Source organism: Rousettus aegyptiacus, unplaced genomic scaffold, assembly GCF_014176215.1.
Source record: "Rousettus aegyptiacus isolate mRouAeg1 unplaced genomic scaffold, mRouAeg1.p scaffold_m13_p_1, whole genome shotgun sequence".
Classification (NCBI taxonomy): domain Eukaryota; kingdom Metazoa; phylum Chordata; class Mammalia; order Chiroptera; family Pteropodidae; genus Rousettus; species Rousettus aegyptiacus.
Window position 1 is genome coordinate 33,803,783 of NW_023416284.1, and position 17,476 is coordinate 33,821,258.

Below are 17,476 nucleotides of genomic sequence, written 5' to 3' on the forward strand. Positions count from 1 at the left end.
AAAATTATGGTAGATCCATATAATGAAATATTATGAAAAAAAGGGAAACATTCTGTATCTTAACTGTGGTGGTACTTTCACAGGTATATACAATCATAAAGCTCATCAAATTATATATTTAAATTAAATGCAATTCATTGTATATAAAACAGTCCTCAATAAAGTTGACCAGAAAAAAAAAAAGGCATGGAGCTCTCTCTATAAAAAGATATCCAACATACACTGTTAAACATGAAAAAGTACGGTGTTGAACAGTGCGTATAACAGTGTGTATACTGTATTATCTTCTGTGGTAAGGGAATAATAATTATCCATACTTGTTTATATTTGCATTTAAGAAATTCTAAAAGAATAAACAAGAAACTATAGACTGTCCTAGGATGTCCCTTCCATTTTGAATTCAAGGAACCTTTAAGACTTTCAAAAGATGAAAATTTTCCATGACTACCTTCAGGCACATGAAATTACTCAAAGCAACTTGGAACCTCCAGAAAGATTCCAACAGCAACTGGAAGGAAGCTTGAATATTTTTTAATTTTTTCCTTCCATTAAAAATGACAATTCTCCCCAAAAAGAAGTTGGCTTCTAATTCTAAGTTAAGTTTTCTGGGGCTTTCAAATCAGTATTTATTGAGCACCTAATACAATAACACTGATCCATGATTTCTGTGATTACTAATATCGTTTTAAAATAAAAGAAACTAAGGCTAAGAGATGCTAAGTAATTTGTCTGATATATTTTTAAGAAGTGAGGTTCAAACCAAGATCTTCTGGTTACAAAGCTCTTTTTTCCAGATTTGATCAGCTTTATTAGGAGTGTACATACAATTCTATAACGCCACGCTCTCCTTTACAAACAATAAAACTAACTTTTAACCCACTGGTACCCAAATTGTAGTAGGCATCAGAATTACCAGGACAGTTTGATAAAGCACAGATTTTTGGGTCTCGCTCTCAGAATTCTAGATTCAGTAAGTCTGGAGTTAGGCCCAAGATTTTGAATTTCTGAGAAGTTCCACAGGTGATATTGATGCTATTTGTCCTGGTACCACATTTAACAATTTGACCCAACCAAGAATTTTCCTCTCTCCATTTACTAGTCAACCTAAAGAACTCAATTTCAGTTTTAGAAACAAACAAACTTTCTATTTCCAAAAGCTTGAAACTCTAGAAAAAAAAAAAAAAAACCTGGCTAGCACAACCTTTCGACCGAATTCACATTATATGTAATATTATTAGATTGGCACTGAGCTAAACAAGTGACTAACATGCACATTAAAGGTCAGCATCCCTCTTGCTGCAGATGGGAGTCATTTCCTGGAAAAGTGGACACTAGAAACAAAAAAAGCAATGTCAGCCATCTGCTGCCAATAGACAACACATTTTTTGAAAGTTAAAAAAATACTATATTACTAATTCTGTGCTGCTGTGAAAATAGTTTCCTTGACAAAAATGAAGTCAGAAATGTTACCACCAAATAAAACAAAGAAAGCAAATAGTATACTGCTGGGTTGTGATTTTGTTTTCTTATAATATTGTATTTTATCCTAATCAAAGTCTGCCATCAAAACAAATACATCAACTAAATCAAATGACACATCATGCTCATATGCACAAAAAAATCTGCCTGGCAACTCATTTTTAAACTGAAATGTACTAGAACAAATGCATTTACACAGCTAGGGATAGACACTTAACATAGAAGCATTTAGAATATCTTTTTGATGATTTCAAAATAAAAATATCAAAAATAAATCTAAGCTTACTTCAGGATAGCAGAAAAAAAGGGGATTTCGTTTCACAGTTGTAGTCAAATACCAGTAGCTGCTCACTTTTTTAATTTTTTCATTCTCTGTGCTTTCAGGAGTATTTCTCAAAATTTAGTGGCCATCAATTACCTGAAGGGCTTGTTAAAACACAGGTTTTCCAACCCTACCCCAGAGATTCTGATTCAGTTGGTCTAGGGTATGGCCTGAGAATTTGCATTTCTACTAAGTTCTCTGGTGATGTTGATGTTGCTGATGGAAGATTATACTTTGAGAACTAGAATTTAGGAGCTTCATTAGGAGTTTCATTTGCTCATTGGTCTAGTCAATCAATTAAATTGTCAGTTATAATTTCTTAAAATAGCAATCTAAGATGAAACATCAGGCATTTCTTATGTTTTTCAAGTTAATACAACTTTCCTTCATCATTTTAGTTCAACAAAACGTTACTGAGAAATTTCTAGCTACTGGGCATTGCACTAGGCACTAGAAATACAAAAGTGAAAAGAGTTCTCACTTTTACAACCATGTAAAAAGTTAATTTCAATACCTAAACACGCTAATAAAGACAAGTACAGGTCCTTTACAAATTTCCAAGTACCAAAAACTCCTTATAATAATGAGGACCCAACAAATGCTACTGACAAAAATTTAGATCACTTTCAGTCTAAAAACTTACCTGACAGAAAAGTTTAAAACTTAATAGGAATGTAAAAAGAAGATAGGTTTAAAGACAGAATGATCATAAGGCTACTTCTCCAAACTATAGAGTGAGAAAAGGGGAAAATAGTAACTTTATGTTAGAGAAACATGACAAACACCACTTTAACCAAGTGACGAAGATTAACATCACCAGTGACGGCATGAGGGCATCATGTAGCGCTCCCCGCTCCTGATAAATGTGATGAGAAACTCATTTCACGTCTGTGGTATTCTTTCCAAAAACCCACAGCTCTAGTCTAATCATGAGAAAAACATCAGACAAACTACACTGGGAGACAGTCTACAGGATAACTAGCCAGTACTCCTCCAGAATGCTATAGTCATAGAAAAAAAGGACAATACTGAGAAACTATCCAGAGAGGCTGAGACATGGCAATTAAATAAAATGTGGTAGCCTAGATTGGCTCCTGGGACAAAAAGGAAAAACCCAAACAAAGTCTGGAGTTTGATTAACAGTAATGTACCAATGTCGATTTCTCAGTTTTGACAAATGTACCATGGTAATGCAGTAGGTTAATATTAGGGGAATGTGGGTAAGGAGTATTTGGGAACTCTCTGCACTACCTCTGTAAATTTACTTTTCTGTTAAGTGAAAACTATTCCAAAATTTTAAATTTACTTAAAAAAAAATTCATGATATGGAAGAAGGGCCAGGTTCAGCCCTGGTTATCACTAACTGTGCTGCTTAGAGGAACTAATTTATAGGAATTTGTCCAACTATAAAAACTTATGAAAAAGCATGAGCATAAGCTCATTTACCAAATACTAAATTATTAGATTTAGAGGCCTTTCCTTTAAGTTTAAAAGCAGTAGTTTCAAGCCTCAATAAAACAGAACTACTTCATAGAACAGGACTGCACACTTGTGGAACTCAGCCCAACAAAAGCGATGATAAACTTTAACATTATTATTAGTCAATTCCCTTGGTTCAATACCAATACCATAATTTTATATACATTTTGAGTTTTAAATTGACACCAGAGAAGAAAATTTGGCTCTTTTGCAAAATATCCCATTAATGCCCTGTCAGAGGCTTTCTACTAAGTTCAATGAGTCAGAAGTAAAATTCAGAAAGATATAGTTCCGATATCTTATACTCTAGTCATACAATTCATCAACAAGCAAATAGAACACTGGTAATACTCATAGATTTAAAAAATATTCGAGGACATAGAAGTTACTTTCAAAATCCACTTTATTTTTGTGTGTATACAGACACAGACATATCCCTCTCAAAAGTCATTTAAGTTGTGGCCAGAACACCGAAGGCATGCCAAGGCCTGACCTTTACAAATTCAGTTTAAAAAAAAAAAAAACTAAAAATTCTGGATTTTTAATTAATCCACTAGGTTTCAGAGAATATACAAAAACATTTACATTTGAAAACAAAACATTTACATTTGAAAAGAAACGAGGACCATATTTTAAGGTTCATATGGCACAAGAGTTATCCAAGTTCAAATCTCTCACTAACTTCCTTTATTCCAATTAAAAAAACAAACCAACCAAAATCCCATTTGTTATAAAAATTAAAATAAAACTGATTAAGAATTTTAATGGTAAGTCTCAAACATAAAGATTTAGGTCTAATCAAGTTTGAGTTCGTTAGTAAAATGAGTAATTATTCTTAAAAAAAATCTGTATCGTAATTTAATAAACCTTAGTTGGGATCTCTCATTAACTTCATTTTAATTTTTCCAATTCAGAAAATAAACAGAGAGTAGAAAATGGGTCTTTAAAACACACAAAAAGTACCATTTAATCCAAAAGGAAATGTATAAGAATTTTATAGGTAAGTCTTGAACATATATTTTCATGTTCAATCTAGTTTTGATTAATTAGTAAAATAATATACTTTGGGGGAAAAAAAAGGTCATACTTCGACAAGCCAGAAAACCAGCAGAATATAAATTACCATAGTACAAAGGAACTAATTCTATGATTAAGTACATAATCTTTACATTATTTGGGAAGATAATTTAAAATGCTCAGAGTTTAGTTATTACACTGTTACAAGAGTATTTTAAACATTACTTCTACTTTCAGAGAAGAGTGAGATTAACTCTTAAAAATTCAGTTTTTAAAAATATTGATGCTCATAAATAAAGATAAAAATCAAGAACTTGCAGTTTAACTTACACTGGCTATGTTGTAGTAATCATAATTTTAAAAAGTAGTAATGACTACATTGTCCCACTCATTAAAGTAAAAAAAGATGGAATAAGATACATTGAGCAAATTCTACCCAAAAGAATGCTAGTGCGACTATTAATTCATATGCACAAAGCTACAAGGAAAATCCTAGAACCAAAAGAACTAAATTAACTGAGTAAAATCTAGAATTTTAGTTACAAAAAGTGTTTTAAAATCTTCTGGGGTTATAAGGTGAAAAGGAAAGAAGTGAAAATAATGTAAAGGTCTCATTTTACTAAAGCCAAGGTTAACAATTTTGTTTTCAAATACTGGAGAAATAAGTATGATAAATACAAGGAAAAGTGTATTAACCTTTAATGGAATAGACATTATAACAGAATTTCCATATTAATGAGAGCCAAAATGAATTCATCACAACTTGATAACTAGCAATAACAAGAAACATTTAAAAAGAGAAAATAATAATGTAAAATAAATAGATAAGGTGGGAGAATAAAATCAATAAATGTCATCTTAAGAGACACAAAAAAAGTTAAATTAGGTATAAATTTAAAACACAGGTATGTGCCACTTTCAAGAGTTACATTTTAAACATAAGAAATATGAGGTAATCCAAACAAAAAAACAGAAGCAGTATTAATATCATACTGGAATTCAAAATTAAAGGCACTAAGCATGGAATTCAAAATTAAAGGCACTAAGCATGATAATGCAAATAAATCTGTGGCAACAAGTTTGAAAGTCAAAGAAATGGATTATTCCTTAGCAAAATAGAGAGAGAAAATTTGAACAGACTAATTTCCAAATAAGAGATTAGAAGGGGGATTAGAGATTTACCAATAATGGGTTCACAGTAGAATTTAATCTACCTTTAAGGAAGAGAGGAATACATCTCTATTTGGAATTAACTATCCAATTACTAAGAGTAATGTCTTCAGATAAGATATAAAAACTTTCTCTGCCTATAAAGTGAAAATAAAGTGTTATTTACGTTTTCCTTTAATGCAATAAATGTGAAAATCTGGGGGTATATTTGAGGTAAAATTATTCCATAGCACAAGCAGGTAGTGACATGTCTGGTAAAGTTGGGATACAAAAGATACTACTACTCGGCATCATATTAAGGTGCATACCCAAAGCATATATTTGTATGTACCTTAAAGTCAAATAAAATGAAGATGACAAAAACATGCATCGTCTCTTATCCATTTGTTTAAAAATATTTATTGACTAGCTATAAATTCTAGGGAAAAAATATTCATAACTATCTTAGGGAAATAGTTTTCCTCAAAGGATGAACTAAAAGGGGAAGTTTTTACGTGAGCAAACCATTTAAGATGTTGAAGATTTTAAGAGCATTAGGTTACTTACAACTGCAAACTCATCTCTGTCGAGCATTCCATCATGATCAATATCACTCAACTCCCAAACCTTAAAAAGAAAAGAATTGAGGAAGATTACTGTTCTTCCATTTCATGAACTACATGTAAACACCAAATACATATGTAAGGACAAAAGTTTTGTCTAATCATTATAATATCTATTTCTCTGAGAAATTTCAATTACGCTGATTTTATTATATCGCTATCATATGCCATATTAACATTACTGTAAAAAGTAATAATTCTTAAAGCCGAGTATCTTAATGCCAAGAATCCTTTACAAACCTTTAAGTTTTCTTCATCTTAAGAAAACAATTACATACATAATACTTTAGATAACCACAATGCTTTTTCACAAACATTATCTCAGTTAATTTATGCCACAACTATACATGGTACTATCGACTCTGCTTTAGAAATGAGGCTACATGATTTATCTAGGATCATGCGACTTAACCAGTTTTCAATGTGAAGACTTCCAACTAAGTCCATTACTGTTTTCCCTACACTACATAATCTCAAATCAACTAAAAGAAATATGCCATGAATACTGTATTATGAATCATTAACCAGCTAATAATAGCCAAGGCTTACAAAGGCCCTGGTAGATGTGATTTAAATCTAGAGTAAATTCCATAGCTTTAGACCAGCTATTAAACTATGTTATATACTTAAAGATATTTAAGTCATTCACCAAAATCTTACTTGGGGCAGGGAGAGAAAGTGTGCTGGTAAGAGAAAGGAGTGGAGATAAGCAAGTACCTGGTCATTAAATGCCTTGAAAGGAGTTTGAATTTTATCCTATATGCAATGGAAAGCATCTAAGTAATGAGACATTTTAAGTAAAAAAATAAGAGGATTATATTTACAGCTTAGAAATTTCATACTGACCACACAGAAGAGAAATGATTAGTGGGAAACAATACTAGAAAATGACTTTTAAATTAATATTTATTGAGCACCTAACTTTTATACAACACTAACCCAGTACTACTACTGCTGGTGGTGTGGTGGTAGTTGTTATTACCATGGCAGCTAGCATCCAAAGAGTACGTACCAAGCACTGTGCTAAGTACTTTCCATACGTTATCACATTTAATCCTTACAACCTTGGGAATCACACTCATTTTTAAAGATCAAAAACTGAAACATGGTTTTATAATTATTTGCCGAAGGTCACACAGCTAAAAAGTGGTGCAGCCAGGATTTGACCCTGTATCATCTGACTGAATAAGGGATTAAAGACAGGGCTGGAGATTTAATGAGAGTAGATAAGGCTTGATATAAGAAGAGTGGTAGAGAGGAATCACTATGGAAACAGCACAAGAGTGGCTGGCAGTAAGGGAAGCTCAGTTGATGCTGGTAATCATGAAATTATCATGACACCAGTCTTTACCAGACTTTCTCAGTAGTCCATATGTAACCATAGAGAAGGCAGTTAATTAGCTTCATGCAAAGCTGTATTATCACCAGGCAGGAAATTTAGAAAACATGGTAAAGGAAGCTAAAAATACCAACATGAAACTGTGGACCACAAAAACCCAAATTGGATGAAGAAAGAAGCAAATTCAAAAGATGGAGAAAGAAAGAAATCTGATATTTAAAAGTCTTAATGAAGTCAAACAATTGCAATAGTCTTGCAAGTATCTAAGAAAGAGATCTGGAAAGACAGGAAGTTCTATTTAGAATTTATCATCTCAGAGATGAAACTATTCCTTATGACAAGGTCCCATGATAAAGCCATGATGTAGGTGGCAGATGTAAAATACTGATGGTCTCTGGAAATCAAGTCAAGGAATTGGGAGGTCAGAGCATATACGCAAAGAAAAATGGGATCTACTTAAGGGGCTTATAGATATAGCTAATTCAAATACTCTTATTTAAAATTGATTAACCAAATAAAGAAATAAAAAAATTGGCAGTGATTTTACACGTTGTCAGAACACAAAAAATTCTATAATAACACAACTTCAGAATAAGATCTGACCATTTTTTAACAATGAGTTATAAGTGCTCCTGATAGATACAAAATTAAAACACATAAAAAAGTACATTTAGATTATAATAACATCTTACTCTTCCAAGGATATCCACAGGTAACTTAGAGTTGAGCAACACTGGTTTCACTTTATCGCCTGATAGAAATCCATTTACTGGGCTTAAACTATCAAAAATTGCATCATACGTGGCCTTATCTTCAGACTATAATATAAAAAAGATCACAAATTAAAATAATGGTGAAAAGGATTTAAATGCAGTTATAAAAATTAAGCCCCCAAAGAACAGACAACATATTTTTCTAATTCTCATTTAAAAGCATTTTCATTTTTATCAAAATATAGTAAATAATAATTTAAGTTGCTCTACTTAAGAGTTCAACATCCCCTCTATTCCTTCTGTACCTGGAACACTATCTTTGCTTTTCTACTGTTAGGTTAGAATCAAAAGATTTGGGTGACAGAAGGATTTTGAGAAGAACACCTCAGGATGCTACTTAGTTGAACCCTCTCACTTAAACAGATCCATACCAAAAAAGTAATTTTTATAAGAACACAACTAGTCAGTGACATTCTATCACATTTCAAACTCAAACAAATTTTATAAAGAAAATCACTATCATAGGAATAATATCAAGTTTCCCAAATTTTCCCCAAAGCAAGATTTCTTTTTCTTATCAATAACAAGAATTTCCTAAAATCCTGAAAAGTTACTTATATACAAAAAACTATTGTTTATGATTTGCGCAGTCAAGGCCAAATCCCTATACTTTTTAAAATTAATTAAGAGCACAGAGCATACATAGACAAACAAACCAAAATGGCTTTCTGACAAAACTGTACACATTTATTAAAGGTCTTTTGATATGCTAAATTATAATTCTATTTAAAATTATAATTTAAAAAAATCAGGTAAGATAGTTATAACCAATGTGGTGTCTCCAAATAACTATAAAGCAAAATATCCATTTCATAAACGATTTCATAAATAATTATTTATTTTAGATCCATAAAGAGAATATCTATTTAACCAGAATTTTTAAGCAAGAAATAATACCAGTGGGGTAAACTGCCTATTCATCAAATATTTTGGTTAATACAGGATATGACATCAATTATTCTTAGTTTACAATATAACAGAAATGAGATTAAGCCAATATTGTCACAAAATGATTGACAGAGCTGTAAGATGCCTCCAAAGATTTCTAATACCAGTATTTCCCCAATGGTGAAAAATGAAAGTCTAGTACAGATTACAATATATCTTGAAGGTAGGGAGAGAGGATCATGTTGAAGCAAAACAGAGTCAAGGAGAAAATAGTTAGGAAGTTTACTTACTTTTACAGCCCATGGGAGCTCAGCTGCAGAGTTTCCACTGATTAGCAAGGGACTACTGGTATCATGCTACAAAGGAAAATATAGCCCATCAAGTGCTGAAATCCTCACATCAATAAACAATGAAGAAAAAGTGGTCTTTGGATTTAAATGCATTTGTACAAATATTTGGATCTCAATGAACACAGGATGCTACTTTACATTAACTATTTTACATTTATTCAATTAGACCGTCTAAATACAAATGAAACAAAAATTGAGTTAGCTGAGTTAGCTGCATAAATTATTGTGGAGCACTAACTAAAATATATAAGTAGAAAACATATAAGAAGAAACCTATTACAACTGAGATAAAGATATCTAAATGTAACAAAAATATTATGGTTCTGTTAACTGATGACTTCTTCCCAACACTATTTAAGAAAAGTGGACTGAGACAAACACCGAACTAAGAGTTCGAAGTTACAAGTACATGAACCTATCAACAACATGCCCAAGTAATTATGTTTATTTACTTGTAGAGACAGATTAATATATTTGAAAAAATTTTTTAACAAAGTTAGACAACATATCCCTATATTAACGCTCAGACTCCACGACTAGATAACTAAACTTAGAAGTATAGAAAATCCTCAAAACAAGTTAAATTCATAATATTCAGACCAACTACATTTAAAATACTGAATTAAAAACAAGCAAGAGTCATAAAGCTTCTGAAAAAAAGGAGTATGATGGAGAGAACTAGCTTATCAGATATAAAAACAAATGGCCAAATATGATCACTAAAACAATGTGAGATCACATATGAATAAACAGATCCATAGGAAGAACAGAAAAATCCAGAAAGAAACCAAAATACATATGAGAATTGAGCACATGATTGAGATGGCATTTCAAGTCAGTAAGAAAAAGATTGATTATTCAATAAACTCTATTAGATCTGTAAAGTAGCCATTTAGAAAAAACATAAACTAGAATCCATACTCACACCTTACATCAGGACTGACATAAATGTAAAAAAAAAAAATCATTAAAAAATTAAATCCTAATAATTCATTTACATAAAAAACGGTGATTTCTTTAAGGAAAAAAAATCACAAAATCAAAAGACAAATAACAAATTGGGGAAAAAACATATAGACAAACGGCTGTTTTCCTAATATACAAAGAGCCTCTAGAATTCAATTAGAAAAAAGACTAGAAACCCAAGAAAAATAAACAAAGGCTGTACACAGACATTTCAAATAAAGGAAGTGTAAATGAATCATAAGCATGAGAAAACTATTTAACCTTATTCCATAAAACCAAAAGGACAAATAAAACTAGTTACATTCCATTTGTCACTGATCCAAAATGACAAGGATCCAAAAGTCTGACAACAGTATGTTAGCAAAAATGCACTCAACCAATTGTTGGTAGGAGTGTGAACTAGTACAACCACTGCGAAAGACAAGTTGATATTACATGTAAAAATTACAAATGACAAATTTTTGAAACAGCAATTCCACTTCTGAGAATTTACATATATAAATAATCCTCTGCACATGCAAAATTATATATATTCAAGGTTATTCTCCATTACAGCATTTTTAAAAATAAAGGACTAGAAACAATCTAAAAGCCTATCAATAGGAAGTTAAATAAATTATGGTAAATAGAAGGAAATAGTAAGCAGCTATTAAAAAGAATAAAGCTGTTATGTAATGATATGTAAAGATCTCCAAAACATTTTAAGTTATTAAAATAAGGTATAGAATCATGTGTAGAGTATGCTACAATTAATATAAAATCAGGAAATAGGTATATATATTTCTTTATATACACATATAATAACTCTGGAAGGACATACAAGGAACTAATAAGAGTAGTGGCCATTAAGGAAGAAAATTAGGTAGCTGGGTATAGGGGTAGGTGGAATGTTTTTAAATATAGTAACTTTAATTTTTAAATCATGAAGTATCATTTACTTTGAATTAAATACAATTTAAATTTTAAAGTATTTCTTACAAATCTTGGTGGTGGAACAGCCAAGTTCAAGTTACTCAGTGAAACCTCTAATCCATTCTGAGCGCATGCCACAAGACGCAAAGCAATGAAGAATTCCTGAGGAAAAAAAGTATGAATGATAAGAGCATTATCTTTCTACCTATCCACCTATCCAACCATCTATTCATTCATTCATCTATCCATCCATCTATCCAACCATCCACCCACACACATACTTATAATCTGAAAATACAAAACAACTCACAATTATTCCAAGGTTTTTATGTAGCAACAAATTTAACAACACATTTGCTTGAAAAATTTGCTTTAAAATTGAGAATATACAGATGTTAAATTATAATGTATACCTGAAAATTATATAATTGTATTAACCAGCATTACTCCAATAAACTTAATTAAAAAATAATAAAATAAAATGGAGAAGAGATCTACAAAGATATTCTTAACATTACAAATAGCAAGAAAGTGTTAACATAAATGGGAAAATACTTAAATAAATTGTGATATATAGACAGTATTGAACAAAATTAATAATTATGCTTCAAAGAATATTTCATGTTAAGAAATGCTTTTTATCATTTAAGTGAGAAAAATAATCTTAAAAAAGGCCTGAAGGAAATATCTAAATTTTATCAAAAGTTATCTCTGAATGTAAGATTATAAACTTTGAAACTGTATCATTCAAATGACTCAATCATTGCTATTTCAAAAAAAACGACATAATGACCATACAGCATCAAAACAATTATATAACTGTTTGACTTGCAAATCTCTCCCAAAGGTCCTTGGATTTTTGGCATTTGAAGGCTTAGACCAAAATTTAGTAAACATCCTAGCTACCAAATATAATAGACTCTTAAAAAAAAAAAAAAAAAAAAAAAGGCCTATTTGTTCTTTTGACAGCCTGGAAAGTCTGACCTTCAATGAAGCTCTCCTCCTCTCCAGCAGCATAGCTTCTTAAAGCTCTCCCAGTTCTCCTCCGACCTTTCAAGTCTCTTCTGTTGGAGTCAATGACTCCTCCAACCTTTTAATGCTGGTATCTTAGAATACATTCTAAGCATTCCAACATTAACCCTCTTTCACTTCTCATTCAATATGAGATTCAACTACTCAATTAGGTAATTGAGTCCACTCCCACAGTATAGACGGGCTCTGAAGTGAAACAGTCCTGCAATAAACTCTAGATCTACTAAAAGTTGTGAGGCCATGGGCAAGTTAAATAAAAATCTTCTATAAAAGGGTGGCTAATACCCACCTAGCAATGTTTAATGAGAAACAAAATAAAACCATACAACAGGAGGAAAGCACCTACTGTCATTTTTGCCAAAAATCCAAGGACCTTTGGGAGAGATTTACAAGTATTTTGAAGTCAAGCAGTTACATAATTGTTTTTGATGCTGTACGGTTATTCTCTGCTTTTCTGTAAGAGCAATGATTGAGTTGATAGAGTTGACCCATTGACTGATAAGAGTTTCAAAATTTATAATCTTAAATTCTGAGATGGCTTTTGATAACATTTAGGTATTATTTTCTTCTATTTCTCCAATGAAAACATCAAAGTTTAACTACAGACCTATAAATCCAGCAACCTAGATGTAACAAAGACAATTTAAATTCAATATTAAAAGGTAAATTCATGAAAATAGGAACCACATCTGTCATGCTCACCTCTGTATTTCCGAAGCCTGGCTCAAAACAGGTACTCGACAAATATCTGCTGACCAAGTACACTGAACCCTGGGTGCCCAGATGAATTTAGTGTTCTTATGTCTACAATGGATCAAATTGGCCCTTTTGCCCAGGATTCCAATGGGGACTACAATCTAGCCCTGGAATCTTAATTAAGAGATTGGGTATTCTGACCCTCTCATCAAACTTTTTCTCATCCCTTTTCTGAGTTTGACCCTGCTTCAGCCATCCCCACAGGGTAGGAATTAGCTTTGAGCAGCGGTGCTCAACCAGAATATCAGCAGGTAGCAAGCTTTGAATTCAATCCTGTAAGGCTCTGAAATCCATCCCCAACAAGCAGAAGTTCAAGGCACACGGATGGTGCCCAATACACATAACGACTTTCACATATTTCTGGTGAAGGTTTACACTAGCCTGTAAACCACTTTTTGTCACAAGTAAGACATAGACCAGAACACTTAGGTTTGATTAGCCAAGAATTCCTTTCAAATGTATAAGGGAATACCATCTTAACGCTTAATAAAATCTACATATATAAACTCTGTACATGTAAGAAATTTAATTAATAAGATACAAAGAGCAAAATCTCTGAAAGACTGAAAAAAAATTTCCATGCCATTGTTTGATGTGTCACCCAAAAATTTTATGTTGAAATCGTAAGCCCCAAAGATGATGGTATAAGTAAGGCCTTTGGGAGGTACTTAAGCCATCAGTGTGGAGTCCTCATGAATGGAATTAGAGCCTTATAAAAGAGAATCCAGAGAGATCCCTTGCACTTTCTGTCACACGCAGATAAAACAAAAAGTCTGCAATCGGAGAGTCCTCACCTGACCATGTTGGCACCCTGATCTCAGACTTCCAGCCTCTAAAACTATGAGCAATAAATTTCTGTGTATAAGCCACCCAGTCTATGGTATTTTGTTATAGCAGTCAGAACAGACTAAGATAGTCCAGAACAATGTCGCCAAACTAATGTTAACCTTTGGAAATTAGTTACGTTAGTGTCTACTGATTAGAAGTATTTTCATTGTTATGACATTTGCCTTTGCAAAACCCTAATGTTGGTTTAAAAAAAATTCTAAAACTTTTCATATGAATCTTACTTGTTTGTTCAGGACACCTTTGCCATCGGTGTCAGCCAAATCCCAAATCTGAAATTTAGAAAAAAATAAGTATCAATATGTATTTTAAACAAACAAATAACCTTAAAAGATAAGTTAAATCCCTGCAATTTACAACATCATGCTCTTTGGTAATTAGATTTAAGAATCATAGAATTCAAAGTGGAAAGGAACTTTTAAGATTATGCAGTGAAACCCTACACCTAGATACAAAGGCCCAATGAAGTTAAATGACTTACTCAAGAACATTTAACACATCAGGGAAAGAACTGAAACTCAGGTTCTAACTTCCAGTCCAATGCCTTTTTCATTTACCCAGGTTCTAACTCTAAGTCTAATGTTCTTTTTACTAAAACATACTATCATGATTTTAGATCCTTATTAAGGTGATATTCTTTCTTATAGGCAAGTTGAAATAGTTAATGTTTATCTGTAAATAATTGAATTATTAATAATAACTTTTCCAGGTTTTGAATACATATCAATATCACCCATAAGGTTTCACCAGGAGATCAAACCGGGAGAGGGACTTTCTACCTCTTTCTTTCCTAAGCTTCTCATCCCCCACTCTATTCACCACATATTAAACTCAGAGGAAGTAGAAATAGAGCCAACTTTCTGAGTGGGTGGAAATGTTCCCAGTCTGCACTGTTTCTCCCCACAATACCCAAATGTACTATAACTTCCTCATTTCATCCTACTAAAATGTAATTTGTTTTCTAAAAATCTGAAAAACACCTTACTTTTCAAGAGGGTAAATAACTATACCACAAATTCCTTCCCTCCTATTATTTAACTGCTACTATGATTCAGTTCTATTCTAATTTCTAAGTTTCTTGATATCTTTCTCGATTTGTATCCAATTCCTCTACACTACCAATTATTCATTATAATCTAGTTATAATGAACAAATATTACCTTTCCAAGTATCAAGTCGGGAAGCCCTGATTTTTTTAGGAAAGTGGCAGCATCAGAAGCCAACACCCTTCCAGTACTGCCCGTATCAACCTGAAAAGAGATAAATTGTAAGATGATAACAACAAACAAAAAGACAAAATTATCGTCATTTATTTACTGGCCTTCCTTCCTATGATTTGGCAACTGGCTTTTTCAAAAAAGGAATCCTTTGACTAAACTAAGGCCAAGGAATATATGGAAAGCTGAATGAAGAGAGTACCATCGACAACACTGGTAATTTACAAAGTATTTTTTAATCACGTCCATTACACGAATGAGAGAACTGAGGCTCAGAGGAAATAGTGCAAATTAGGGGAGTCATAGTATTAACACATATCTCCTGACTCTTAGTCTTCTACAGTTGCTATTTAAATTTCAATAAGCTTAACCTAGCAATAGGAGAGAAAGGGCAGCATTTCCTGGAGAGGTCTTTTGACAAATGGAAATAGCTGCATATATTATCTGTTTTTTCAAACATCTTTAAATCATTAACTTCTGCTTTTACACTTACTCTTAGAAACTGTAACACTTTATTAAAAAATCAAAGCAGCTCTAAAACCAGCAGTGATTCCATAATAAACTTAAAGAAATATTTCTAAAAGCTGTCATGCTCCTAAAGCACATTAAGGGAAACACATCACTTTAACTGAGGGGAACTTTCCTTTAAGACAGAATGAGGTCAGCAAGAACGGAAAAACAGTTCAAAAAAATAATGACTCTCACTTCTGTAAAGATTTCCTAAAGTTCTATTTGTAAAAATGAAAAGTAAGTTTTAAAAAGTTATGGGAATAATAACATGATACTAGGCTATTTGTCAGCTAGCTATTTTTCCAGTTTTTTAAAAGATTAAGTTTGCTGTAAACATATACAAAGCATTCCGGACAGGCCAATCTCAGCAAAGAAGCAAAAGAGAAATCCTTTCTTTCAAGTGCTAGAACATGGGATACATCAGGCGCTCAGCAAAAAAGAAAGAATTGCCAAGTCCAAATTTGGGGTAACAAAGAAGTACAAAAAGGGTTGGGAAACCTGCCTCGGGAACTCTCCAGAACTCCTTTTCTTTCCCTTCTCCCTGACCAGTGTGGGGGTGGGGGTTGAGGAAAGAACACCTAGTCCCAGTCTAATCTAAATACAGAGGCACTTAGGGGAACATTAATCAAACTCTTAGGAAATATTTATATACTGTATTCCAATAAAGAATTATTCTATTTTCCATTCTTTTGGTTACTATAATAAATTAAACATAACCATTTAGTCACTGCCATCTACAGGCAATTTCTGTTGTACTCTGACACCTGCCTAAAGTCTCTGCCATAAGCTAACAACCAGAATTATGTCTTCAACAAAGAAAGTCAGTCTCAGAGCCTCATATAAAGGACTATAACACTGTATCCTGAATTGTTAACACTTCAAAATAAGGACTTTTGGGTAAAGACTTCTCAGCTGACATCACTTAGACAACTTTCAGACTTTTAATGGTAGACTAGGTCAGAATTTCCAGCACTCTTTGTAGTCCAGAAGTAGATATATTTCATAAAAGCAGACTCCTGATCCAAGATGCAGGAGAATAAGAATTAGATAAGATTGAATGAACTACTGAGGAAAATTTAATCATGGTTATTTACTTGGAATACTGTTGCTATTATTTTTAATATTCTCTTTGGTAAAGGATATGTGGGAAAGCACTTTTTCTTCCAGTGCTATCTCTAACCCCCAATTTAACAGGCTCTGTGTTTGTAAAGTGAATGAAATAGTTTTGAATGGTATCTGATTCTGACTCTTCAGAATTCAAAAATAAATCCTTTAACTGAATGTCCTTACCTTTTATGGCAATATAGTTATCACATAGGTTAAGTAACAATTTGGTCTTTTTATCAGGATATAATTGGGTAAATCAAATGTGCAAAACAAGGTCTTATTTGAGAATGATTCTCTTTTATTCAGCTAGAACAAGCCACTATTAAGGAACAAGAACTGACTTTATGTGGAGCCAATGTCTACAAAGCCCTCACGAGAAAACAGGCCTGCAGTTTGGTTTATGAGGTCCCACTCTCAGTAAAACAAGGGCACTTAGCAGGCTAGGAACCTTAGCAGCTATGGGAGCCTTCGATATAAGATAAATTCACTCAAATTTATATATAATGCAGGTGAAATTTGGTGGGGAGTGTATTGCTAAGGTTGGATCCTAGCTTTAAGACAGAGAACAGAGGCTGTTAAAAGAACAATCTAAAATTCTTTAGAAATTTCAGGCAAAAATTAATTCTCTGGACTTAGAAGTTATTAAACAGTGCATGTATGGTTGTGTACATTTGCAAGTCACACCCAAGGAGATCTAAAATGGTTAATTAA

At 32.4% G+C, this 17,476-nt stretch overlaps 1 protein-coding gene across 2 annotated transcripts in view; it reads right to left on the minus strand.

Annotated features, from left to right (window-relative positions):
• The window catches only part of EPS15 (epidermal growth factor receptor pathway substrate 15), a 107,228-nt gene that overhangs the window by 63,361 nt on the left and 26,391 nt on the right, over positions 1-17,476 (minus strand). For both annotated transcript variants that reach the window (XM_036233861.1, XM_036233868.1), the window contains exons 3-8: positions 15,092-15,181; positions 14,156-14,203; positions 11,364-11,459; positions 9,360-9,425; positions 8,101-8,226; positions 6,014-6,073 (exon numbers count right to left, since the gene is read on the minus strand). In XM_036233861.1, the coding sequence (XP_036089754.1) occupies positions 6,014-6,073; positions 8,101-8,226; positions 9,360-9,425; positions 11,364-11,459; positions 14,156-14,203; positions 15,092-15,181 (486 nt within the window). The remainder of the gene's footprint in view (positions 1-6,013; positions 6,074-8,100; positions 8,227-9,359; positions 9,426-11,363; positions 11,460-14,155; positions 14,204-15,091; positions 15,182-17,476) is intronic.